The 27912-nt window shown below is 39.8% G+C and overlaps 3 protein-coding genes across 3 annotated transcripts; 1 reads left to right on the plus strand and 2 right to left on the minus strand.

Moving 5' to 3' along the window:
- The first annotated feature begins 1097 nt into the window (after positions 1 to 1097).
- LOC137278252 (nidogen-1-like) lies at positions 1098 to 11209 on the plus strand. Its single transcript, XM_067810475.1, has 11 exons — positions 1098 to 1288; positions 3745 to 3993; positions 4751 to 4919; positions 5335 to 5462; positions 5975 to 6128; positions 6249 to 6367; positions 6475 to 6612; positions 7241 to 7378; positions 7894 to 7917; positions 8889 to 8967; positions 9646 to 11209. The coding sequence occupies exons 1-11, from the start codon at positions 1204 to 1206 to the stop codon at positions 9785 to 9787; spliced, it is 1425 nt and encodes a 474-aa protein (XP_067666576.1). The 5' UTR covers positions 1098 to 1203; the 3' UTR covers positions 9788 to 11209.
- Positions 11210 to 12448: 1239 nt separating this feature from the next.
- Positions 12449 to 13927, minus strand: LOC137278253 (transmembrane protein 53-A-like). The gene is made up of 2 exons (XM_067810476.1): positions 13051 to 13927; positions 12449 to 12537 (listed from the first exon to the last, which is right to left on the minus strand). Exon 1 carries the CDS (start codon positions 13924 to 13926, stop codon positions 13072 to 13074), a length of 855 nt encoding a protein of 284 aa, XP_067666577.1. The 5' UTR covers position 13927; the 3' UTR covers positions 12449 to 12537; positions 13051 to 13071.
- Positions 13928 to 17818: 3891 nt separating this feature from the next.
- LOC137278254 (uncharacterized) lies at positions 17819 to 27738 on the minus strand. Its single transcript, XM_067810477.1, has 5 exons — positions 27679 to 27738; positions 23919 to 26416; positions 22161 to 22395; positions 21705 to 21806; positions 17819 to 21123 (listed from the first exon to the last, which is right to left on the minus strand). The coding sequence occupies exons 2-5, from the start codon at positions 26403 to 26405 to the stop codon at positions 20498 to 20500; spliced, it is 3450 nt and encodes a 1149-aa protein (XP_067666578.1). The 5' UTR covers positions 26406 to 26416; positions 27679 to 27738; the 3' UTR covers positions 17819 to 20497.
- Positions 27739 to 27912: the final 174 nt, after the last annotated feature.

Raw genomic sequence — 27912 nt, forward strand, 5'->3', positions numbered from 1 at the left:
AACAGACGAGTTACCAACCTAGATAGGTACATGATACTAATGGTATCTATATGATATTATGTTCAACGCAGTAACTGGCCATGAACCACAGCATGCAATCGTTGTCATCTCGGGCGTCAAACGAAGGCTACTGAGCTGTTAAAAGCGTTTAATGATCACCTTGAGGACCCTGGTTCTATTACCCACAAGGGCACAAAGTGTGTAGGCGAATTCTAGTGTTCGTCACTGTGACACTGGTGTAGTGCGTAAAGCTACATTCATTCATCAACAACTTTTGTTAAAATATGAGACTTACTATCACCTTAGCGCCATGACACACGGCACCCTGTTCTTCTTGTAATTTACATGGGTAGGTAGCTAGTTGTCTAACTCCATGTGTGACTAATTTTATTGCAGAGAAAAAATGCGCCTTGTGTGCACTGCTATGGGCTCATGACTGAATATATTCAGTTACAGGTGACATGTCAAAGGAGTCTTGTTTTAAATGTATCCACACTTCTCGGATCAGCAGGTTCAAAGTCCACTTTGGTTCCCGGTAACTCGACTGTGTGTTTGGAGTTGCCTGGTCACCTGTTTCTTTACAACTTCCCACATCAGACTGGTATCATCAATTTTCTTTCACGCACAATACATATACCACTTGGGTTTTTCTTCCACAATCGTTGATATTACAAAAATATAGTTACAAAATATTGAAACACTCCCAAATATTTCATCCACACACAGCCCCCGCCACCCTCACACACACAAACACACACACACACACACACACACACACACACACACACACACACACACACACAAACGGAAGGAAAGAAACCAAGAGCATAAATAATCAATCGGTAACTCAACTACGACTTCGTCTGTTGTTGACGTCACGCCATTCACGTCTCGTGAATCACAATGGTTTGCGTAACTGTAAAACATATACTGCACCCGTTGCTTACAGTGGACCCCAGGGAAATTAACAACTGACGACAAAAAGAGTAAAGCTGGCTCGCAATGGTGACTCCTTTGTCTGGGGATGATATGATACACGGTGACATTACAGACGAAACGCTCTAGTTAGCTCACAACGTATCACACTGAGGGCAGATGATCGAGAAATACACCAATAAGGATCGTCCAGGAAGTTAAATGTTCATCCAGGGTTCTGACCTTTCTGTTAGTTAAGATGCATGTAAGATACCCAGCCATATTTTGATGCATCACTTAAACAGCGGAGCCATGAGATTACAGTGCATGTTTGTTGTGGGTGGTATCTTGCCCTGGCTAGCCACTGGACAAGGTAATATCACCTATTCATTGTTCTTATTCTCCAAAACGCCTGTCTAAGTGAGTCGAACATCAGGAAAGACACCCGCTGCACGGAATGTATACCTGTCACTCGTGGCGAGATAAACAATACCTAACGGATGACAACTTCTTCATTATATGGCGAGCCGACGTTTCGTGATCGGTATAGTAAAACAAAATATTTAGCGCTTTAAAGGACGACAGCATGGTGATGCCTGTCTCTGTTAGCGCATGTTTGAGTTGGTAATGACAAGGAATGGATGCCATTAGATTCTCGCGATATCATGAGGTAAGCAGTTAGTTCAATAAGATTCAGGGACAAAAGCTATTCACAAGACTGTTCAGCACCAGCCTTGGGTGTTTCCAGCTCCAACGTTTTGAAAAAGTGCAGCATGCTCTTCCTACGAACATTTCATGCCGAGGTTTTCCGAAAGAAAGCCCTCTCGGTTAGAAGTCCATGGGCTTCTATTCAGACTTTTTTTCATGTGTGACATGGACGTAGACGATGTTGTCGCAAGAGACGTTGATGACCCTTTCGGTGTAACTGAGCTGTTTGATTGCCTTGTTAAAAACCCCATATGTGATGGCGCAAGCGGTGTCGACACCGATGATCCTTTGAGCGCCGGATTGACTCCTTTGAACCCCATAGTTCTCATGACCAATTTTTAAACATTATAAAGTTAACAAGAATTCTATTAGAGTTTTGTCCGTTCCTTTTCAATGCATAGTCATTGTAATATTCGTGAAAGACACATTTAAAATTTCACTGCTCTTATTACCATATGATTTTTTTTATTCTATATGATTGTCACTTTAAAAAACATCCGAATAAAAGCCCATGTTTCCGAGCTTCTATCTCGTGTCGAAGTTCACTTGTCAAACACCCTATTTCCGTATAGTAGCCCTGGGCTTGCTTTCGGAAAACCCCGACACCCGTCATTCATTGTGCTGTTAGTAGCATAAAAGCTGAATTAACTACACAAGATATGTTTAATCCGAGACCTTAAAACTGATCATTATGAGTGGTATAACAAATCTATTCCCAATCCCCACGAAAGACTAGGTATTGAAGCATGTTTTGAAAATCACGGTTGGTGAAAAGTAAGAAACATAGAAAAGCCTTCGAACATAAGTCCAGTAAACCAGCACACAGACAAACGTACGCACACATGCACCAAATTATTCAGTACACTCAATCATGCACACACACCACACTCAACTTTTTAACTCTGAGATGAGAATGGTATTTAAAGATCGCGTCTGTTTTGTGAGACCAAGTAAAAAAGTACTAGAATTTGTACTTTACTAAGAAGGTGAAATCCCAAATATGACAGATGTTGCAAGTAATCAACACTGAAATTATATCCCACTCTCCGCCATCCACCTCCCTTCCTGAAAATTCCCCAACGTTTTAGCATCTCTTCTGAGACGAATTCTAATGATTAATTTGCAACTGAGGCTCACAATGACAGATTGGATGCAGCGAAAAGGGCTGAATTAACAGAGCAGAGACATAATGGTCTCCTAGTTGATATTCTATTACAACTTTCAACAATAGTGGAGGTTTGACTTTTCATCAAGAAACAGTTCGTGTATAGAAGCCTGGAACTCGACACCAGCGTGTTCTCAAGCTAGAACCGTATGAATAGTGTACACATGTACAGCGAACTAGCTGATGACAAAGGGACGGATATAACGAACTGATGTTTAGTCCCACTGACTTGAGGTATACTTTAGTCGAAGTTCGTATAACAAACCAAAATTAGTGGTTGCTCTGGTAACCATAGTTGTGTAAATGAGTAAATGTGCACTGGAGACTGACTACCCCGAACCTAATGTGATACGCTTGAGACGGTTTACTCTTAGGTTTTCTCACATTACTTTGCATGTTTTGACTACAGTAATGACACATGGCATTTGCTCGGCTTGTAATTGCCAGATATACGTTTATATTTAAAACTGCATCGTTACTGCGGAGTGTACTTTTCTTTTGTCATTGTGCTCAAACAATAAACCTGCTGGCACGTTATCATTCGTGAAGCATCTTCTATACTAACGCTCCAAACATTATTGATAGCATCAAGAACGTGAGATCAGTTACGCAAAGATGAACTTTGTCTGCTACCTGTGCATGATATGCATTGCTTTGTGTCATTAAACTTCGAGGTTAACATGTCATGAAATTCTTCTCTACCTGCACTTAGGCCTGTTTCATAGGCCGATCCAGGAGGGGGCGCAGCGTTCGTCTGTGTGGCGTTTGAGTTCGCGCGCCTCAGTGTCTTTATCAGTGTGCGCCTGCGTGCATATTAGCCTGTCAGTCTGTATGTATGTGTGTGCGCGCGTGTATGTGTGTTCGTCAATCTGTGTACAATAATGCTTGCGTTTATCTTTGTGGGGATAAAAGGAAACGCTCTTCAGTATTGTTCATCTACACGTATACGTCACCAGGTGATCCTCCTGAACTTGTGGTCCTGCTGTCAGACCTGGGTAAGACGGGCCAGCTTGGCTTCATACACAAGATCAACCTGCATGACTGGAACACTGGCGCCCTCAATATAGCCAATATGTTGAGGCCCACGGCCATAGATATCGACAGGACGCGTCACCACATCTACTGGACCGACGTCAGGAACTACCAAATACGGCGAGCAGACATCGACGGAGAGAATGATCAACTGGTGGCCTCCTTAACCAAACGTGAATATGTTTGTTATTTGTTTGTTTTTTAATTTGGTTGACTCAATTTATAATGCTGTATAGCTTTCAGAAGCGTTTGCATTAAATAACTGTTTAAGACATAGATCAATATATAGGTCAATATATAATCGCCCTCATTTCACAATATTCAAAATTATTGGACGTTTATGCCGCTCGGCCATATATTGAAAGTCTACCAGTATTAATACCGTGTCCTCCGTCGTTTGTTTCTGAAATGATTTATCACACGCGTAAGATGTGATATTGGCTTGTCTGAAGATATGCTAACATGACACACTACTGCAATACCATGTTATGTCAACAGGATGCGTCAACCTATTCCATACAGCGTCACCAAGACGCGTGATTCTGCTCCATGCTATGTCAGCATGATGCGTCATCTTATTCCATACTACGTCAAAATGACACGCGATGCTGCCCCATGCTATGTCACAAAGATGTGTCATTCTATTCTATGACGTGGTGGACATACCCGTTATTGAGCTTGTGACATGGTCGTTTGAAAACTCTCCCACTTGTGGACTCGTGACGTCACTGTGATTGACTTATCAACTGTAATTCTCCTGACTTGGCATGTCCTCATGATCCTTCCAAGTTTATATGTACGTTTGACATTGTTATCGTACTTATCAACTGGGATAATCTTTTACAATGCACAGTTTCTTTATGTGGCTAGTATAGTTTATAGTAAGTATTACCTTTAGACCGTTGTTCTGAAGTGACATGCTGTTGACAGCATCATCTCCTGAGGGACTAGCACTGGACAGCTACAGCGAGCAGGTGTTTTACACAGACGCTGGGGTCGATATCGTCGCCCGTATTGAGATGAACGGTTTCCAGAGGACAGTCATAGTGAACACCAGCCTTGATAAACCCAGAGGGATTGTTGCCGACACGAAGAACAAGTAAGACCGTGGCAAACACATTACTGGTTAATTAAATAGGTGTGTTGTAACGTAACAGGTGCATATCACTTGCATGTCACGTGTATTTGTATACCAGGTGTTCGTATGACAGGTGTATGGCTGTTACGACTTACAGGTAACGTATGACAGGTCTGTTTCCAGTGTATATCACGTGTAAGTCGAGTGTATGTCTCTGTATGGGTGTTTCGAAAACTTCTGATCTGACTGGTGTATACAGGTGTATGTGTATACAGGTCTTGTTCCAGAGACTGGTAACACTGACTGCGCAGGCGTATGCACATGTACGTCAGGTAACGCTGACTTAATGGGTGTATACCAGGTGTACGTCAGGTGCTTGCTTGTTACGAGAAATGGTGAAGCTGTTAAATGTGCACGAGGTATCCACGTTTTTCAGGAAACTCTACTGGGTCGACAACGGAAACTCACCTAAGATCGAGACGTGTGATTATAATGGTGCAGACAGAGCAACTCTGGTTTCGTCTGGACTGGCACAGCCTAATGGTATCACCATCGACGTCAAGGGTGAGATCTCTCACTGCCATTATCTCCATGTTACGTGGTCAAGAAAAGTATAATACTCCATGTTTCTCTGAATATCTGAATATCTGAATATCTTGGATGGGATCACATATTGAACACACTGAGCATTGTTCATACTCCAAAGCGGCAACGGTTTCTTTGCCTTGGTATGTTAACATGAAAGACCTTGAGCTGGCTGTGCTGAGCGCCTCCTGTTAACGTCATTAGAATATGTATGTACCGACGTCAAATAACATTCACTCCTGAAAAGTAGCCATGGAACATACATTTCACAGGCGGCTTCAGATCAGGCCTGTATAATAATCCCAAAGACCACTTCAGAGTTATCAGATCATGTGTTCATTTTGGGAAACAGAATATCACTTTAATGCAGAATGCGAATTTAGTTTGGCGTATTTCGGTCACACGTTTCTTCAGATCTAGATGACACCTGTGTTAGGCGTGCTGTTGACGTGCTGACCACAGGCAGTTGTTGGGTAACATGTATATTGTAGGTGGTCGCCTGTTCTGGACGGACTCTGTCGGTTATATCGAGTCAATTCTGACGAATGGCACCGGAAGGAAGCGACTCAGAAGCGAGACAGGAAAACAGTTCTTCTACATTTCCTACTTCAATGGATTCCTATACTACACAGTGTGGAAAAATGGGTAAAACAAATTTTCATTGAGGTATTTGTTTAAGATACTACAGTGCTTGAATAAAACAATAAAAGGAACAAATCTGTAAATACATTATCAGAATTTAGATACAATATATTTCGATTGCAGATCGTTCTTCCAGCTCCATGCTGACGGGTTGCACATGGCAATCCAGCTGACAGCATCACAGGTCTATCAACCAATCGGCATCCACGTGTATTCTCCGAACGTGAACACAACAGAACTAGGTAAACACTGCATTGCTCTCTGCTCGGCTCAGCTGAGAAAAGGCTACGGCCAGCCGCTTTCGTTCATGGTTTCTTTGAGCTAGTTGCATGTTACTCTTCTTTCACAGCAACCTGCCCCGATGGCCGTTATGGAACAACCTGCGCAGAGTGTGGAAAATGCTATAAGGGAGAGGTCTGTGAGAAGACCATTGGCCATTGTTTCTTGGGCTGTATGGCTGGTTATAAGAGAAGGATGTGTTTACAAGGTTAGAATGGATACAAACGAAACAGTCGCACCACATGCTCCATATATCATTTGTATACTCTGAACTTGTATTTGGTTTCTTCTTCAAAACTGCAGACGCCGACCTATTTAACAGTGACCGGTAAATAGTCAGAATGAGAAAAAGGTGCATGTTGATGTAATGAGCAAAACCCCATACTGAAGGGTACGATGGCACGTACGTACCAGGGCCCTTTTCACAAAGTCGTAACACTTTGTTAAAGTATAGGAGCAACGATCCATTAAGTTGCTGAAACCAGTTCTAACCCGGCATAATCTGACATTTAGGATATCACATACTTAGTAACCGACCTACCATTTATATGATGGATATTTTTCGAATAAAATCATGTAGAGTATATCGCCAACTTGTGGAGACCGAAAGATAACGATATTAAATTGATCAAACCTTAGACTTCTCCTGACTGTCACACGGACAAAAATGGACGAATGCGTCATGCTGATCTCATGGACAATTCCATTTACCAACGTATGTCAAATGATGCCTGTTTGTATTTCCGTAATAGCCCAGCTACTGGACAGCTAGTGGCCTTTAATAAAACAGACTCGAGAGTAAGATAACACTTACAGTACATTGTTTTACATTGCAGAGTGCGACCGTGGCTTCTTTGGTGAAAACTGCAAGTCTCCTTGTTACAAGTGCCGGACAGGAACATCCTGTCACCACGTGACTGGCAAGTGCCCGGATGGATGTGAGCCCGGATGGAAAGGAGACTTGTGTAATTTAGGTAAGACGATGGAGATGCGACTTAAAACTAGTCTCAAATGTCACAGTGAGAAACACTTGTGAGATCTTTGCCTGTCTGAATGTATATGTTCATAAATGTTTCAAATGAGAAGTTTTATTATAATAATTACGTATTCTTGATAGATAAACACTATATTAAACACAGGTACTTGCGTTAAATATGGAGAGAAGGCGACATATTCACTTCATTGATAGAGGTGGCTGATAATTTTGGAAAGACCTGTGTTTTATTATGGAAATAAGAACTTCAGATACTTGTACTTACCAGTTGCACGTATGAACATATTCCATTCAAGGTATTCAGAGATAATTTGTTTTTCATATATAGGTTTCCCTTCAATAGTTTAGTAAATGGTATGACTTCCCCGACTGTTATATTTTTTCTTCAGATGTTAGTGGGTATAAACGTCTGGTCCCCGAAGTTTGTTCGAGCCTTGTTTGACTTCATTTATGGACCTGACAAATTCTCACTGTGCCTTTGTTGTCTGATTTCAGAATCGGATTCTGACCAGAAAATGGGTACTTCATTTTTTACAGTTGGTAAATTGCATAGGAGCTGACCATTACATGTTGTCTTGTTTGATTTTTGTGCCATTTTTCTTTAATGTAACCACCAGCCACATTTCCCTTGTTCCAAATCGTGTTCCAAGACACACCTCCTCCAGTACATTGACAATACATTGAATGGTCGGTTTCTAGTGCTTGCCCTTCTTTTAGTTCACTCAGATATTTCATAGGACGACTTTTTGTTGCATACGCAATTGCGCCGATCCATGCCGCTCTCACAACAAACATAGAATGGTGGTTGGCTGGTTGTTGTAACGCTACACTCGGCAGTATTCGAGCAATATGGTGGCGGTCTGAAAATAATCGAGTGTGGACCAAACAATCAAGTGGTCAAAAGCATGAGCATCGATCTGCGCAAATGGGATACAATGACGTGTCAACTAAGTCAGCGCACCCAACCACCCGATCTTATGAAAAGAATGCATTGCCAAGACCAGTCCTAATCCGTCACGGTGTCTTCATGGATTCGATTCGTTCTCACAACAGACATGTGTAGCTCATCCAAATATATGCTTGAATTTTAGAAGATGATATTTGAATCACATAGGGAATTTTCTGGGTTTCGTCTTCTTTGTATTCTCTGATACAACGTTTCGGGGCTTGTCCTGGCCCACCATCAAGTAAAAGTAATGAATACTGTATCAAAGAATAAAAAGAAGACGAAACCCAGAAACTTCTCTGTGTTCACCCTTCCAAATAACTTTCCTTTTATCGAAGGGGTATATTAACTAGTGGAAATCAGGCAACACGTGAAAACCATTTTTGTGGACAAAACTGGCCAATGTAATGTGAACAAAATATTGTTTGTGGTACTGAGCTATTGATATCGATATTCCTCCACATACTTGACCAATTTGTTATAATTGTGATGTTTTTGCCAATTCAATTTTGAAACCATACCTATCATTCTGACCATGTTTCAGGACTGATCATTGGAATAGCTGCTGGTGGAGCTCTGGTTGTGGTCATCGTGGTCGTCGTAGTTGCAGTGTGTGTTGTCAAGTACGTATGTTACGTTTTGTCATGATTGAAAAACTCCACGCAAGCCTAGTGTATGTTAGCATCATCGCCATTACTTGCCTCTATAGATTCGATTTGGGTAAGAAAACTAGGGAAAGTCTTAGATGCATACAAAATGTCCTAATAAAGTGTGTGTGTGTGTGTGTGAGAGAGAGAGAGAGAGAAAGAGAGAGAGAGAGAAAGAGAGAGTTAAAAGAAGAGACATAGTGAAGGAATTCTTTGAATATACGTCCAGTAGACCCACACACAGACAAACGTACGCACACATGCACCAAATTATTCAGTACACTCAATCATGCACACACACCACATTCAAACTTTCTACTCTGAGCTGAGAATGGTATTAAGAGGTGTGTCTGTTTTGTGAGACCCAGTAATCTCTATTCTCATTTCATTTAGTCAATGCCGAACTCAAGGTCACGAACTGAAAAGATCGCTTGGTGAGCAGCTCTGAGGCGTCCCTTTCAGAATCTTACAAAACGAGGCTCAATCGTTTTAGACTATTATTACAGTTTAATTATGGTTCCATCTTCATTTTGATTTGAGGCACAGGCTTGTTTGGGTGTTTGGAGTGCAAGATCTGAATTTAATAAGCTATTGTCTGTTTTACACTATTCATTTGGACTGAAGTGTTTATAGTTCCATTCACTTTATTCCCAGGAAACGCCAGAGGCCTAGGGTCGAAGAAGTGTACACAGAGATTGGTCCTCTGGACAAGACCAAGGAGGAGAATCCCTATACACCTATAGGGCCAAATCCCTACACTGAGATATACACACTGCCCGTCCAGCCAGTACACTAAAGTACACTAAATCCCCCTGGTGGGATGCTTTATCTGGAGTCTCAGGTGGCATGAACCTCTAAATAGTTACCATAAATATGTGCGAACCTCAGTGAAAGAGGGGCTGAGCTTTAGAACTGAACTGGTACCCATGGCCATTCTCTGGACAGCCAGGGCCTCCTTTCACAGAGCACTAAGATGATCATAAGTCACTAAGGTAGCTTTAGTGCAATGTTAAAGAATGGGAGTATGGTTAACCTTAGCGAAGGTTTGATCGTGAAAGAAACTCAAAACTCTGTGACTATTCACATTCAGTACTGGCATTTCAGTAAACCTTGACTTAACCCTGGATCCACTCCTATGGTTCTCATGATAGCAAATTCCACACCCTCTGAGTAGTGTGGCACATTTAACTGACTCATGGAAATCCAAGGCAGGTCATGACAACCCTGGGGATGGTTCTATGGTAAAATATGTGTACCAAAATACCAGTCCATGCAGGAAGCATAGAGCATAAGTCCTGGCATTCAGTTGTGGTCATTCCAATTACAGGAAAGACGAAAGCTTGAAACAGTTTTGTTTTGTATAACCATATTATTCAGGGGTATTTACATAATCTGTTAGACACTCCTCTCGCCATTGACAATCACCCATGTAGCGTTCGTCAGTACAACTGGTGAAGTTGCAGAAATACATCGAGTGAGCATCTGGTACAAGCAGGTGATTGATGGACAACCTGCAGCGGCTGATTTTTTTAAACATATGTACATACCACACACATGCTACATGTAATATATACAAATTCATGATATAATAACATCAGTCAATATGACAGTTAATTCTAACAAACTGGATCAAACAAACTATTGATGATATCTTGTTTAGTCTCAAAACTGGCACTGGATCACTATACTCTTGCCAGAGTAGTTTTTAGTTCAACTGTGACTATGTTTATGTTGAAAATAGTGGTGCTCAAAGGTATGTTCTGTCTGTAGGATATCTTGAATAGTTATCTTGACTTGTCATACCCTGCAGTCTTAAGCTGGTGTTTTCTTTCAAAACCAAATGAAATTTGACATGTTCCGTTTGTAATGATCACCTTCATTGGTCCTCTGCACTTTGACAGTGATTTCATAATATATTGCAATACATAACGTTGCATTGTTAACATTCTCTGGGAGCACTTAAGCATTGAAGCTCAACTTCACAAGCTTGTGAATAGATCTACAAGAGGATTCACACCTGATATTTAATATGCCACCATGGCAACAAACACTGACAATGTTACATGGTGTCTGGTCTCCCGGGTTTATTTACAATGAACTGTTAACTTCAATAATTTTCTCAGAGATTAACTGTAAATTACACTGTTCAAGTGTCAAGTACTACAACAATCTTCATGTACTTCATTAGTAAATTAAACCTAGTTTTTTTTCCATTTCATTATGACTTGGTTGTCATCATTACTCAGACAACCTTCAATCAGCAATGCTGATAGAATGTTTTGTTGAGTGAGTGAGTGAGTGAGTGAGGTCACTTCTAACAATGTTCCGGTAATATCATAATAAAGGACACCAGAAATGGGCTTGACACATTGTACTTTGTCAAAGTGGGTAATTGAACCCAGGTCTTTTGTCATGATGTACACATGCTTTAACCACTGGGCTACCCGACCATCCCTGTTTTGTTATGTTTTTGATTTATAAAAGTTGACATTTGAACTTTTGATGACAGTCAGCTTGGAGCAAACTGTACTTTGCTGGAAATGATCCAATATTTGAAGTCCCTAAAATGAAGGGGTTGGATTATCTATGGATTGCACTTTCATCAAACTATTTTTCAGAGGTATGAAAATGATATTGTATCGCTTCGCGTGATCAAACAAAAGAAGACGACTATGTCAGTAAAGGTGTCAGATTTGCAGTTAAACATTACTAGACAAGATTATTTACCTTTTCAGTTCTGGTATCTCATGTAATCTTACTTAAAATAGCAGAACAGAAGTTTGTCCATTGTTATTGACAATGAGAATGTATTTCAAAAATATGTATTTCATGATCCTCTTTTTTATACATATTCTGTTATAAAAACTTATTGTATTCATAACAATGAGTATTAATCAACATATACATAATAACTGAGATCAGCATGATCAATATGGCATGAGCAAGTGTGCAACATATAATATCACAGGCCAGTAATTCAACAACATGAACAATCGATTCCTTGTATTTCAACCAGGTAATGGCCAGTTTGATATACCAGTGGTGCAAGTTCAGTCAGTCTGTTTTGTTGAGTAAGTGAGTTTGGTTTTACACTACTTTTAGCAATATTTCAGCAATATCACGGCAGGGGACACCAGCTAAGGGCTTTATACATTTTGCCCATGTTGGGAACTGAACCCAGGTCTTCAGCGTGACTGAATTCATGAACCACTAGGCTACCCCACCACCCCCAGTTTCATTGTAGGAAATATGGTGTCCAAGAACATTCGTGAAAGAAATTATTCTGCTTCAGACTGTTAAAAGTAAGATTGATTGTCTGTCACAAGAGATACATTGTAGCAAAGTGTTTGAGGGGTCCCATCTCTAAACAATGACCAAATCTCCCTACCCATCTGTCCCCATCAGGCTTTTCAAAAGGCAAATCATTCATCAAATAGTTTTCCAAACCAACATCCACAAAACACTTGAACATTTTACACAAATGACACTGTCAACAGAGATCAATAAACTAATGTCATTCTTATAATAAAACTAACGCAGTAATACCTACATCCTCGATATCTCCAGGGTATACGTTCCGATAAGTCTCCACTATACCCTGGACGCATCTACGGCTCTGCCAGATAAATTTATTACCTCCCTTTGCTGGTTCCGCCTTCTCACAGTAGCCAATCAGCTAGGCCGCCGTTGTAACCGAGCCTTCCAGTGTCAGCAAAGGTAGCGGTAGCAAAGGTTTGCTCGCAGTGCGACTCAGATTTTAGGGAAATCATCCAAGCAAATTGACAGGTCCGAAACTTTAAAACAACATATGCAAGAACTCCTTCTACCTCTTCCAAATAACCTCTGCATTGTTTCTGTTGCCAAGTATAATCGGTTAGATAATTCAAAAAACGAAAGTGAGTTGTGATTGGTTCGCTCAACTTCCCAGCGTAGACATCTGATTGGATCAAAAGACAGTCAAGGGAGGTAATAAATTTATCGGGCAGAGCCATAGATGCGTCCAGGGTATAGTGGAGACTTATCAGAACGTATACCCTGGAGATATCGAGGATGTAATACCTACTGATATCACAGTTATATTCACAAAACTTTGTCCACCAGTCTTTGCCACACTTGTAAATACTCCTCTGGGTGATGCCTCAGATGTGCGGTGTGCTGGGACACTGTCCAGCTCTTGGTTTCAACCTCAAACTCAGGCATATTCTCCCTCCAGTTCTTCAACATCTCCTCCATAGTGGGTGCATGGCACATGGGGTCGTTCTCGGAATAAAAGAATATAGTTGGAACTTGAATTGGATTATTTTTAAACAGAGCCACCAACCGATCATATTCATCCTTTGTGTTCTTGCTTGTTGCTCTGTAGTACATATCTACCAGTGGGAAAACAGCCTTCTTGAAGGCAATATTTGGAAGAAGAGTGACAATCCCTTCTGTCATATTGTCATATGAACCTATGACAATACTGTCAAACACCTGACCTATAACGTGATCTCTGAACATGCCATACAGCTCTGGATGGCGGTCTGCTAGTGTCAAACAGATGGTGTAGTTGAAGGCACCGATGGAGAAGGCATGAATAAACAACTTGTCTTTCCTTTGGCGTTTCACAAAGAGGTAGTTGAATATTTCTTCAGCTAATCTGTATCCCATTGGTGGCCAGAGGAAATGTAACAGTCTGCCTTTCACCGTCAACACGTCTAGACCAATGTTATGATACAAAGTAGAGTACTTTCTCAGTTGATTGGGCTTTGCATACAGCCAGTCAAATAACAGAACCAAGGGTTTCTCTGTTTTGTTAGTGTTGGTGTCTCGATCTGACTTTAACGTGTTTGCTTCCACTTCATTCAACAGCAGGTGCTCAGACACTCTTGTAGTTTTCACTGTCGGGACAGATGTTGAATAGCAGCACCTTCTGGTAACCATGGAAACACACATTGCAGTCCTTTCACCTGCATGTCTGTATGTCAGCTTCATGAATGACTGCCTCACAACATATCTGAATAGTGCAGACATGCTCCCTACTACTAGACTTTCTGCCAAATGATGTTGACAGGTCAGCCCACAGTACCAGTCACACGATGAACCTGAAATATTGGATGCACCATTTTATAACAATCATGAAATACTCCAAGTAGAACCATCCTATCTCTGAATCATGAGACTGGACATATACAGTCATTTACTTCAAATAAAACAAAAACATGAAAAGCTGAATGGTTATACGTCTGTTATGCTAGTGCTGACTGACAATAGCTGTCTGAGTTCACATGTCTGATTCCACTTTCGCAGATGATAAATTTTAAAATTTCACGCCTACCCCAATGATCGTTTCAAAGGAAGTACACTTGCAAAAAGATACTTAATTTGAACAAGGGAAATTCTCTTTGAGAATAACTTTTCAATAAAATGTTCACTTGTCGGTACTCTCATTTGGGGGAGGGGAGGGGACTGTCAGGGGCACTGGGTTTCTCAACTTCTTTCAGTCTTAATTCTGTGTACCGTTGAATTAGAAGACAATAAGGTATCTTTCGTTAATGTTCAAAAGCGAAGGAAAAACATCAAAACTTTGTCTCCGAATACTTAAGGAGAATCCGCGCTGTCAACTCCCTGCCAACAACTGGAGGTAACAGTTCTACTCACATGTTTAATCTTTGTGTCAACCTCACTGAACTTTGGCCCCCGAGCTCTAGTGAAATAGCGACGAACGTCCGTGTAAAATAGCGACAACGCTGCATACATGTATGTCAAGGGAGGTAACTTATTGGTGGGTGCGTGAATGACCACTGAAAATCTATTGTGATATCGCGTTTTGTAACCTACAGAGAGACGTTTCTCTTTGAAAGTGTTTGTTGAAATATATTATGATCATGAATATGTTTTTCAACGGATGAAAATCGATGGAAATTGGAAAGTATCCGACAGTTTTGTTCTTCACATGCTTTTTATGTTTTTCAAATAATGTTCTACTTAAAGACCCAGCCCAAGGCAATAGATCTAATGAAATATCAGCAATTATTCTAAGCTGATCACTTAAATAATACATATAATCATTCACCGAAATGTGCTGAGCATGAGCAGGATTCAAGTCCATGTACCAAATCGTGAAAATAAGGGGAAAAAACTCATTATGAGAAACGTTTTTTATTCAAATAAATAACTATGTTTTTTCACAGTTCATATTTAAATATGCCCTATGCATGAAGGAAAAATATATATCTAATACTGTTAAGAAATACCAGTAAAGATAATCAGTTATGATTTGCAAAATCAAGATGGCAATTACTTGAACTTTATTAGTAAACAAATGAGATATCTCCACGAGTTACACAACATAGCTAACTGAACTGGTCAAGAAACAGAAACTAAATCACAGGTGAGACCACTTGTTCCGAGTTTGTGGAAATTTGAAAGCAAATGTTAACAGGGTAAAAGCTGCAAGGGAACGTGAGGAGGACATGAATGTAAAATGTGTTATTACAGTAAAATTGGTGTCAGAAGTAAAAACTATACAGTAAATAAATTAAAATCAACAACACAAGTGCTTTTAATGAAAACAACGAAGCAGTCTTTTCCTTTCACACAAGTTATTACCCAATACTGTATTGTACATTCGAAATGTCGACTAACCCTATTCCTTAATATTATCATATAATAATTAACCTGTGGGTTTAAAAAATGTGTCACCTTCTGATACAGATTTCCTGAAAACAACCATCCATATTTTTTTCTTTGTTCCCATCTCACCACCTGCTGGCACGGAAGTGTTATTCGTCCATAAAATAATATAATGTTTTCATGTCACAATTTTCCCACCTAATGTGAAAATCTATGCCTTGATACAATAAAAAAAACTTTTACTAATGTGGAAATTACAAATACTCATAAACAACATGTTATCTTGATCTTTCTTCATCTGCATTTACTAAAAATTGTTTCAAGCAAAGTTTCTCAATCTACATTACAGCAAGTGTTCTAAATTTTAGATTTTCTTTAAGGAGTTCATTTGGAACATTTATTTACTCGTTTGATATATAGAGGGTGGCCCACCCACTGTCTTGCTGGTTGAGGCTGGAGATAAAAGAAACACATAGAAACAAACAAATGGCCTGGCATTAAGATGGTAATGAAGGAAGTGGTATATCGAGGGAAGAATGATTTCTGACAACACTGTCACTTCATTGTATCTAATTCTCCTCATTCTTGACCCTCATTTATCCAGGGGACCAAGGGCTTCTCTCACGATGCAACCTTTACTAAGGTTAATCCTAACTCCCATTCTTTAACATTGCACTAAGTCTACCCTAGTGACTTACTTTGTAAAAGGAGGCCATATCTCCATTCTAAAATCATGTGCAGAATTAAGATTTGACACACTGGATAATCGAGGCTGATGCTTCCAGTGAGTTGATGTATTTGAATTTGGGTCTCTTTCCTTCAGCCACCAGCTTTTTGATCTGTTTCACTGGCATCTTAGAAGTTGATAAATAATAAGAAAGGCATGATACTTTTTGGATAACAATTTCTATATTATATTTTGATGCAACCTTTCAGTATAGATTCATATTCTGTTGTCAAACAAGATTGACAACAGCATAAGAATCTATACCAAAACATCACATCACAACGTGATAAGAAAGCTGCTCTCCATAGAGCATAGTACCTTACTTGCAATAACTTCTTGATCATGACATTCTGTTCACCTAACACAAAACTACCTGCTACAATTAATTAACTCAACAGTTTGATGTGATTACATGGGAATGTAAGGAACAAATATTAATGTAAGAAAATATGATAAATATAAAACTGCCAATAGATGTACCTTCATGGAGGCTGTAACAGTCAAACTCAACACTTGACATCAAGGACACCTTTCAAATCGTCAAAACTCATCACACTTTGTATCACAAAACAAAATGAATGTACATGACAAGTCTAACACTTGTTAAGCAAAGATATATATATGGTTAGGACAGTATACAACCACATTTTAATAAAAGGACAACTCCTTCTGCAGGAAACAAGCTACACTAATGTTTATGGTGTATCAAAAACTTCACTGATCTGTGAACATGAAATCGGAACTGAGGAAGCAGAAAAAATTTTAACTTCATCATTTCAGATGAGATGTAAGCAAGGAAGAAAGACAAGGAAGATATTGTTTGGAAGGCTTCATCTGCTTTTTTCATCACCTGTATGCTTTGGAAATGTAAATTGTGAGTGAGTATAGTTTTACGCTGCTTTTAGCAATATTCCAGCAACATTACAGCTGGGGACACCAGAAATGGGCTTCACACACTGTGCCCTTATGGGGAATCAGACCCAGGGCCTCATTTCACAAAACTCTAAGGTCTCGTAACTTTTCTCATGGCATTCCTACTGCCTTTGTTACAGTATAGGAGGTACAAATGGTACGAGAAAACTTACGAGATCTTAGGTTTACGAGAGCTTTGTGATACTTGGCCTGGGCCTTCAGCAAACTGAGTGAACACTTAAACCACAAAGCTACGCCACCACCCTAGAAACATAAGTAACTAATGCACTGAGTTACTATAGTTTGCACAAATTAAACTCCAAAGGAGTGGGTGCTGTACTCAGGGTGAGGAGAGGTTCATAGGGGTATGTTTTACAATGGAATATATGGAGTGTGTTGTGGGGAAAGCATTATGTCTATCTCTGACTGTTGTCTATGAAACAAATCTAAATTATTTTTTATTGAGGATACTTCAAAGGCTGAGCTTATTTGAAGATATGATTTTAAACATCTCTCTGTACTTTCATATTTAGTTTATTATCCCTGAAATGACATCAACACAGATGACAGTTTGTATGTTTTATGTTTGGCACCTGGCTCTTGATATAATGACAAAGACTTTCCATCAAAGTGACATGTATTGATCCAAGCTTTGTGACATTGTAGGAAATATTTCTTAGATGGAACAGCAGATCTGTACATAGTACAAGACTTGCTGCTGAAACACTGTGTTATATGAACAGATATTGTGGCATTGACTGCAAACATAGTTCCAACCAGGATATAAATACAGATTTACAAAGGGGTGTTTTCATTTGTTTTAGTTCCTGAGATTGTATCCTCTTCAAAGTGGTATACAAATTATTTGCTAAAACTTTCAAAAGAGAAAATGTACCTTCCATCATATAAGAAGTTTAACATCAATCACATTGTTGCTCAACATTTGATGTTCTGAATATGCATAGAACTATGAATATTTTCGGTTCTTCCAACAATTAGTTTAACTGCAAACAAACTATTCTACATAAGATCACGTATTTCCCACTGTGCAAATGAGTGAGTTAGTGAGGTTGTCCTGCTCCTCATAACATTCCAGCGACATGAGAGCTGGGGACACCAGGAATGAGCCGCACACACTGCACCAATATTTGACTTGAACGCAGGATATACAGTCGAGTGTGTGAACTACTCCGGTTGTGTATAAAAATATCACACATATATACTGTAACTCTGTCATTACTGATAGCTTGAAAAAACCAAAAACAGAGCTACATTCAATGGAGGGATGAGTGACCTGATTTCCACACATTCTTTACAGAAACTTCAGCATGTCCGGTGAGGAATATATTTGGGGATAGTAAACCCTGGCGACAACTAAAACCAGGATAATGTATTGTCATCTACTAAATGTGCCACCATTACCGTATTGTTAGTTAATCGTACCCTCTGCATTATTTCCTCGTTAGAGAATAATGAGGATTTTACTGTTGCTTCATGTAGACACACAATTCACTGTCCAAAAATCTTCAGATGATGGCATCACTATCCCAAAGACAAATCCAGATTGTTTAACAGTGCAGTGAGGACATCAGATAGTTACATTTCACATATCTGAAATATCAGTGTTATAAAAAATGGAACAAACAAACTACAGGATGAATGATGAAAACTGAAAAAATGCAAATATCCAAAAACACATTAAGAAACCAAATACCTACACCAATCTGTCTAGAAATCAACAAATTACACCCACTGGAGTGATGTTACACTGCAACAATTAGCTTCACCCCAAAATAAATAATGTTCAATAAGACTGGCTATAATGATAAACAACTCAAAATTCTAGTACACAACACGATTGAGGAACAGTCAGATGGAACACAGCAAACATAATATATACTTGTTTTAAACATTTTACAGTTACAAAGTAAATACAAGACTGAGAGTCAATCATTCTCCTCTCTCTTGTTATATAACAACTTGCCCTGAAAACAAAAATGATCAAATTGTTGTCCTTGAAGTAAAAATATCAACATTTGTCCCAGAACATATTGTCAATATGAACAAGCAAGGATTTCACTAGAATGACATCTGAATATTGTATGTTACATATGACAAAACCTAATACTTAATATTTCCTTGAAATAATAAAATCTGAAATTGTGTTAGGAGTGTAAAGACTTAAATCATGCATGTTTGAGCTTTCAAGGTTCAGAGTGTTATGCTACCCTGCCTCAGTTGCACACATTATGATATCAGATAAGTATTGTCAGTATTACATTTCTGACAGGTATTGTATCGATACCAAATGATACCTGTATATGTGAAACACTGACTTGAGAAAATGGATATTAAAATACTTTTTGGGGATGGAATGTTCACAAGTTCCCAGGTCTCATACTGACTGACTCAGATTTTAATTTTTATAATTTTGTTCCTAATAATTTAACTACTTGCTGTATTGTTGAAATACCATCCTTAATATCTGGTGTACCATGTCTCCATTCTAGTACAATCAATACCCTGGACATATTTACAAAGAGAAACTTGAAAAGAGTAACTTGAATTGAATGTTTCGCTAAAACTGGCATCAGCATGGCTAAACAGAAGCTGTGATGGTGAGAGTGTCCATGGTATATATCATACTATCTTACTTCCATGTCACAGTGTTGAGATTGATTGGTTCCCATCTTGATGAAATTCTGTGTGTAATCCACTGGGAGAAATAAATATCTAAACAGGAGAATTAAGAACAATAAATCTTCTGTCATTCGATATAAAGCAGAAAGCTGCGCTTTGTTTAAAAGTGAATGAAAAACATGCAACTCAGCACAGATTAATCTCAGCTCAATCAAACAGGCTTTTCTTTCAATTTTCTTTCAGTTTTCTGGGTTTTTTTGTTTTTTGTGCAATTGCAGAATGAAACACCAGTAAGATATATGATGACTTCCACCAGGTTTCATATCTTCTGCCTCCTGGCCGTCGTATAAACCTACTGTGTGACAAATATAAAGCACTTACACTCCTCATGGTACTGCTGCTACATATCACAGAATGGAAACACAAGACACTGGATAATAATGGATTTTGAAATATGGGCATGTACATGTCCTGGATAGCACATTAATAATTCCCTGGAATTTGGCGAATCCTACAGTAATCTTAGCTACTTAACTGACAAATATACATCAGAAGAACAGACTAATTAGGCATGTAACATACGCCACTGCACTCAGAAATTAATAGATTGTATCAAGCAGTTTGAAACTTTTTAGCTATGAGAGAGTCAAGTTTTGCACCACGTTGCAAACGTGGCCGTTTCCGACTTGGACTCCAGTCATCATCATCGTCATCACCTTCTTCTCGAGCCTCACCATCACTGTGAGACTCATCTGCGACTTCTTCTTTGACCTTGACTTCTGCAGCTTGAACTGACCTATGACCTCTTCTTGTTTTATGTTCTTTTGTGTCACCTTCTTCATCAGATGAAAACTCTCTCTTAAGACTACGTCTGCTGTGTCTCATCTGACTGCTGCTGTTGCCCCCTAATGGCCTGAAGTACTGCGAGAGTTCCTCTTCATCATCACATTGATCTCTGGAGGAACTGTCGTCATTGTCCACAGACTTCCTCTGTCTTGGAATCTTCCTCGGAGTCGACTTCCTCTCCCTCCGATGAGATTTTAAGTCGCCTGACTGGTCGATAGGTGGACTGTCCAACATTTCTTGTGCATCCTGTTGGTCAGCGTCCTCATCATCCAGTGATCGCTCCTCCCTGATTCTCTCCGACATGAGACTCAGGAAGTTCACTGCCTCTTCCTCCATGCTCTCTGTGCTCTCATTGAGGCCATGCTTCACTTTCTTGTGGCGATTCAAGTTTCCTGAGGAAAGAGTAAAACAATGATGAAACCTAATGGCTATCAAATATTTGTTGGTTTTTACGCCTATTATAGCAATATCCAAGCAATATCATGGCATGGGACGCCAGAAATAGGCTTCACACATCTGGGGAATTGTACCCAGGTCTTCAGCATGAGGAACAAACGCTTTAACCACAACGCTACCCCACAACCCTTATTCAGTAAGTGAACACTGAATGACACCAAAAGGTATGGAACTACACAAAGCAGTCAAGATCCAATATGGAAATCAGGAATTACCAAAGTCATGAACTTTCCACTACATCCTTTTGTTGGCAGTATGTATGTAATTTGTCATGAGAGTTACTGCTATATCATACCAGATCACAGTCATCTTCAATAGGCATCTGGCCAATTACCTTTCACCCATTCATTTGCTGTGAAAGATGGCATCTCATGTATGCTGGTCTCATATTCTGACATTGACCTTTACATGTTGAATTTATAATATGGCCATTTTGGTTCACCAACCCCAATATTACATGACTGGTCTCTGAGATAGTTTCAAGTATTGTAATTTTTCCAACAAGGAAACCATGTACCTTTGAGTGTGAAAGAGCTCCCACAGAAGCACACATAGGGCTTGGAGTTGTTATGCATGTGCATGTGGCCCTGAAGGTTGTGCAAGCGCCCAAACTCCTTACCTGGAAAATAAACAATCAGTAACCATGGAAACAAATATCACTGAGGATCATAACGACGCCTAGATGTTCATCATGTCTGACACATCACTCACAGTCCTTTTTCAGACTATAGGTTCCATTATATATCTATGCACCAAAACCAGGTTTTTATAACCAATCCATACAAATCAAACTTTAACATTGTTAAGATCAGGCATAATGAAAAATGCGTTTTATATATTTTGGTACAAATTTATATGCTTTCATAAATATAATTTGCCAATATAAAAATCCATAACCACAAACAGGAAGAAGTCTGGCTTCATCAAATCTTGGTGTTCACATCCATCAAACAGATACATGTTGACAGCTTACCACAGATGTTGCACCAGAAGGGTTTTTTCTCAGCATGAACCACCATGTGTGCCTTGAGAGTCTGGGGCTGGGTGAAGGTCTTGTCACACTGCTCACACCTGTAGGCCCGCTCAGAGCTGTGAATCAGCATGTGGCGCTGGAGGTTGGCCTTCTGGTTGAATGCCCGCCCACACTCTTTGCAGCTGAAGGGGCGCAGGCCAGTGTGGGTGAACATGTGGGCCTTGAGGTGGTGGTCCTGAGGAAAAACAATCCATAGGTGAGAACATGACGGTCTTAAGGTAGAAGTTCTGTAAGAACAATACACAGGCGAAAACTTGATGGCCTTGAGATTATGGTCCTGTGGGAACAATATATAGATAAGAACATGTGGGTCTTGAGATTATGGTACTGTGTAAACAATATACTAGTATACAGGTGAGAACATGTGAACCTTGAGGTGGTAGTTCTGTGGGAACAGTATACAGGTGAGAACATGTGAACCTTGACATTATGGTACTGTGTGAACAATATACTAGTATACAGGTGAGAACATGTGGGCCTTGAGATTATGGTACTGTGTAAACAATATACTAGTATACAGGTGAGAGCATGTGAACCTTGAGGTGATGTCCTGTGGGAACAGTATACAGGTGAGAACATGTGAACCTTGAGATTATGGTACTGTGTGAACAATATATACAGGTGAGAACATGTGAAACTTGAGGTAGTGGTTCTGTGGGAATATGCAGGTGAGAACATGTGAACCTTGAGGTGGTACTTCTGTGGAAACAATATACAGATGAGAATATGTGAACCTTGAGGTGGTAGTTCTGTGGGAACAGTATACAGGTGATACTGGTATTGAGGTTGTGGTCTTGAGGAAACAATATACAGGTGATATTGGTATTGAGGTTGTGGTCTTGAGGAAACAATATACAGGTGATACTGGTATTGAGGTTGTGGTCTTGAGGAAACAATATACAGGTGATATTGGTATTGAGGATGTGATCCGGGGAAAACAATATACACATACACATGATACAGTGAATGGGTTGTACAGTATTCCAGTTATATCATGGTGTGTGAGGTAAACATTGGGCAAACAAAGTAAAGCACAGGTTTGGTGCTGACATAATCATGATAATGTAGAACCAATGATAGTTGGCTTCTCCTCCAGAGCAAAATGTGTTCTGGTCCACCTGTACCTTGAGATAGTGGAGCAAACTGGCGATACCTGCAATTTTTTATGCATACAGGAAATATAGCATGATGCAGAAAGTTAAATCAGGCTCTTATACCACACAAAGATGAAAGTACCAGCCTTGGAGTGGTGGGACAACCTCCAGGGCCACAACGTAAACGTGTGTGGTTTTGCTGTAGGATAATCAAGGTAATCAGGTTCTAATGAAAATGCAAAGTGTAAATCTAAAAACGACATAATTTCCAAATATACAGTTCGTTAAGTTTCTACTTGAACTGAGTACTAGTAGCCCAAAAACAAATTCATCAAGTAAGATTTCCACTCATTAATTAAACTTTCAAAGACACATGCCCTACACTTGCTCTAGGAAATGTTCATGAAAAATCAGACAGGTACAAGCAGCCAAAGAGTAGAGAATGTCTCTATTTCACTTGGACATGGCCTCAGTTGAGTATATTTGACAAGTACTTTTTATACAGGTAAAGATAAGAGCAGTGTCAACACAATCAAAATATCACAAGACAACAATCTGAAATAAAGTGTAAAGAATCACACAAGACAGTGCTAAAGATACACACCTTCATGAAGTCCATACCACACTCAGTGCAGATGTAGGGGCGCGTCCCAGAATGAGTTACCATGTGGTCCCTCAGCTGACTAGGGTAGCGAAACACCCGATTGCACTGTGTACATGTCAGTTCCTCCCTCTGTTCATGGGTGGCCTGGTGCTGCTTGAGCAACTTGGGGCTGGAGAAGTCCTCACCACAATCCACACACTTGTCCCTCCCAGGGATGTGCTTCTCCTTGTGTACTCGCAGTTCACTGGGGTAGGCGAAGCCTCGATTGCAGATATCACAGATGTAAGGTTTGTTGTCCAAGTGGACAGCTTGATGTCTCTTCAGATGGCTCACTTGGGTAAAGCCTTTACCACAGAGGGGGCACACGTGAGGTTTGACGTTGTCATGAGTCAACATGTGAGTGTTGAGGTGGCTCAGCTGTTTGAAATATTTGCCACACACCATGCACAGATGAGGTTTAATACCACTGTGGTCAAGGATATGAGTAACAAGATTATGTTTGGTAGTGTAGTTCTTTGGACATTTGTGACACTGCCACCGTTTCTGATCTCCGACTGTGATACACTGGGAGTCGTCGATCTTCACATGCACATCCATCCTTTCCATTTCAAGCTGCTCTTTCTTAGCTTGCCACATTTTACGCTTCATTTCTGCTTCCTTGTCAACATAATCAAAATATGGAATGTCTTCAAGGTCTGGCTGAACCTGGAAGAAAGTTTTTGGATTGATGTCACACTTCCCAATGCTGGGAAACACAGGACCATTATCATCATCATCAGGCTCTGACTCTTGCACTTCTCCTCTTTCTGCCCTGTCGGCTGCAGAAACATCAACTGAAGGAGATTCTTCATCGATCGCACCCTCAGAGCCAGAGCTCCCAGCTGGTGAAGGAAGGTCACCTTCCTGGCCAGCAGAAGTCATTTCAGATGTTGATGGAATGCTGACCCTATTTCGAGATACTGTGTTCCTGGAAGATTGTAGGTCTTGTTTTGCTTCCACATCATCACTAGAGCCAGAACCCTGCCTTTTATCACACTGTATTCTTTCTTTGTATTCAGCTTTAACATTGTGGTTGTTATCCTGAAGATCAGTCATGTTGCCAAAACTGACACTGCCATCCAAGTCAACATTGTCACTGGTGTTGTACACATTGCAGTCTGTCTGATGTGTCCAAGGTGACTGATCACCAAACTTCCCTAACAAAAAAAATCGGACTGTATGAGATGAAGGAGTATCAGGAATGGATTTAGGTTTACATACAGCTGCTCCCTCTTGTGTGACTCTAGAGGAACATTTTTTAATGGTATGTTTGAGTGAAGGTTTGGATATATGTATTTTATCTTGAGTATCACTTGAGGAATGGGGAGTCAAAGACAGGGCTGTTTCTGAATACTTCTCTCCTTTAGCTTCATCATCAGTTGGCAAAGGTGATCTATCATGGCCACTGCTGCCATTGTTGTCTTGAAGAACAGGACCAGCGGTTGAATGCTCTGAGTTGGATGCTTGTTCAAAAGCAGACCCATTAAGAGGAATCAGTCCAGCAGCTGTGAATGACAGGTTCTCTCTATTACTATTTGGCAAAGAGACTGATGGTTTATGGGGAACACTGTGAATTTGCCCTGATGCAGATTCAGACTGAGTGAAGAAACTAGAGTTCGCTGCATCAATATTTGGAGATGCTTCAAAACAAAGTTCTGTTGGACGATACTGGGAACCAGCAGATTGAGAAGATGTGGAGGAGCTTCTGTCATGCTGTACAACAAGTGATTGATCTCGGGGTAGGAACTCAGCAGGTTTTTGCTGCTGCTGCTGCTGCTGCTGACTGAGCTGAGTATTTGGTTGGGGACCAGTAAAGAATATTTGTCCCTGAGAATCTACTGGATCAGACATGGGCTGGGAGGAATGAGAAGTGGTGGCAGCAATCTTGCTTTGAGCAGCAAACATGTTAGCAGCTTCTTTGCTGTTGCTCATCAGCTGTGGATGCATGTTCATGGTGGATATACTGGTGGCTGCTGATGCCACTATTGAATTAAAGCTTGGAAGTGTGTCCATCTTATCTGGTGCAGGTCCTGATCGCTGTTGTGTAAGAACTGCTTGTGGAATGAATTGGGATGGATCTGTAAATCCAGCCATTGCTGGGAGATTGGTTGGAGTCATTTGTGGTCTTGGAGAAACTATCTGGTTAAATGTTCCTCCTGGAAAATTAGGAAAAGCTGGCACAGACATTGTTTGGTGGTACTGAAGCTGCAAATGGGGCAGATCAAAAGCATTTGCCCTCTGTAATGTGATATTTCCCTGTGTAGGGTACATAGTGTTCCGCTGGCCACCAGGTCCCAAGGAGCCATACTGCATACCTGTAATCAGGTTTGGGGTCCCATGGACTGCTGGATCCAAACTGGCTGATTGTGAGTTGTGAAATTCCATGTTGTCTACTTCCTCAGACCCAAAAGAGAAAGCAGAAGGTATATTTTCCATTCTAGGGTGCATCCATATTTATCCTGAAAAAAGTAATATGTGAGCTAGAAATTGACGTCAACTCAGAAATAGACCAAACTAAAAATTCTTGTTTTAATGTAAAGATCAGAATTTGTCTGGGCAATGGAGTTTGAATGTTGTAATCTGACATATGGCTATTGCATGACTTTACTTTTGACTACAGTTTGACTACAAGGAAAGAGTACACCTTATCTAAGTGGAAACTCAGATCTATACATTAATTATCAATCAATCCATTCATTGTGTGAACTGTCTTTTCTATTCATATACACAACATAGCAAATATCAAAAACATTTTGAAAACAGTCATTAATCATTCTGAGTCTACCACAACATATATACACACACACAACAATTGATCCTATTTTGTTAAAAAATATTCATATATGCTGTGCTCACAATTTCCTGTTACTGTGATATTGCTTAACAATGTAAACATGCTTGAAATTACTCAAAAAAAACCCAAGACAGCCAATTATGATTAGCAAACATATCTTCAGTATCCTTAAATTGAGTATAAACTAGAGGAAATTACAATAGTGAGAATGAGTGCTGGTTCATCTTGAAAAAAAAAAGAAGAAGAATTTGCATGTGCAGTGGTTTCCAAATGTTGAGCTCATGCACATTTAATTATGTTATTAATATTAATTATGTTAACACAGTGACAGAGAATGGTAAATTCCTGCTTCTGATAAAAAAAATTAACTTTTCTTCTCAGCAACATTATTTGCCCAATGTTTGTCATATACAGTATAACATTTTATGTGTAACAGATAAAAAAATTGTTTATATCTTGGAGATGTTGATTAATGTGTTCTAAAAAATGACAGTAAATATATCCACTCTTAATACAAGACACAAGGTGCCACGCCCCCTTCAGATCAATGGAAAAACATGGCGGATGGAAAGAAGAAACAATGCTAAAGGACGAATGGCTTGATTTTCCTCTCTGTCAAACACGAATAATCTCACATCGTTTTACATAAAAAAAAAAATACTGGCAGTCAAAACAGTAACAATTTCCACGGGACGTTGTGATTGTGGACTGTCTAGTATTAAACGAGGAGGAAACCGAGACAGGGAAACTATGTGGCCTAGATATTGCAATGAACAGTATTCAAGGAAGAAAACATATTTTGTCACGTTCTGCGCTATTAACGGAATAACAACCATTGTGATGGCAATAATTACATCACATACATCGGTACAAGCATTTGAATTCTACATCTGACCAGAAAACCCACACCAAACAGCCGAGACTTACATTTTAACGATGGATAGACTGATGGTATTAGTCCTTCCTTCCATTTTAGCGGATGAATATACAAATAGCAACCTCGCGTAGGAAATAGTCACCTTTCCGCAGAGTTGTTGACATGAGTAGAATGAGTTTATTTGAACACATATAATGGATTCTTTGTGTTTGTATACACCTTAAAATAAAGCTGTAATGCGACACGTCGTTAATTTCAAGAGAACTATATTTCTTCGAGTCGTG

This window comes from Haliotis asinina, chromosome 3 (genome assembly GCF_037392515.1).
Source record: "Haliotis asinina isolate JCU_RB_2024 chromosome 3, JCU_Hal_asi_v2, whole genome shotgun sequence".
Taxonomy (NCBI): domain Eukaryota; kingdom Metazoa; phylum Mollusca; class Gastropoda; order Lepetellida; family Haliotidae; genus Haliotis; species Haliotis asinina.

What these genes read in the sequence shown, in the direction of transcription:
- LOC137278254 (XM_067810477.1), bottom strand. Translation starts at nt 26,405, where the DNA reads ATGCACCCTAGAATGGAAAATATACCTTCTGCTTTCTCTTTTGGGTCT. An exon ending in GTGGTATGGACTTCATGAAG is followed by an intron (nt 22,396 to 23,918) that starts GTGTGTATCTTT and finishes GTTTTTCCTCAG; the next exon opens with GACCACCACCTCAAGGCCCA. An exon ending in GAGCTCTTTCACACTCAAAG is followed by an intron (nt 21,124 to 21,704) that starts GTACATGGTTTC and finishes CTCTTTCCTCAG; the next exon opens with GAAACTTGAATCGCCACAAG.
- LOC137278252 (XM_067810475.1), top strand. Translation starts at nt 1,204, where the DNA reads ATGCATCACTTAAACAGCGGAGCCATGAGATTACAGTGCATGTTTGTT. An exon ending in GAGAAGGATGTGTTTACAAG is followed by an intron (nt 6,613 to 7,240) that starts GTTAGAATGGAT and finishes TTTACATTGCAG; the next exon opens with AGTGCGACCGTGGCTTCTTT. An exon ending in GGATTCTGACCAGAAAATGG is followed by an intron (nt 7,918 to 8,888) that starts GTACTTCATTTT and finishes ACCATGTTTCAG; the next exon opens with GACTGATCATTGGAATAGCT.
- LOC137278253 (XM_067810476.1), bottom strand. Translation starts at nt 13,926, where the DNA reads ATGTGTGTTTCCATGGTTACCAGAAGGTGCTGCTATTCAACATCTGTC.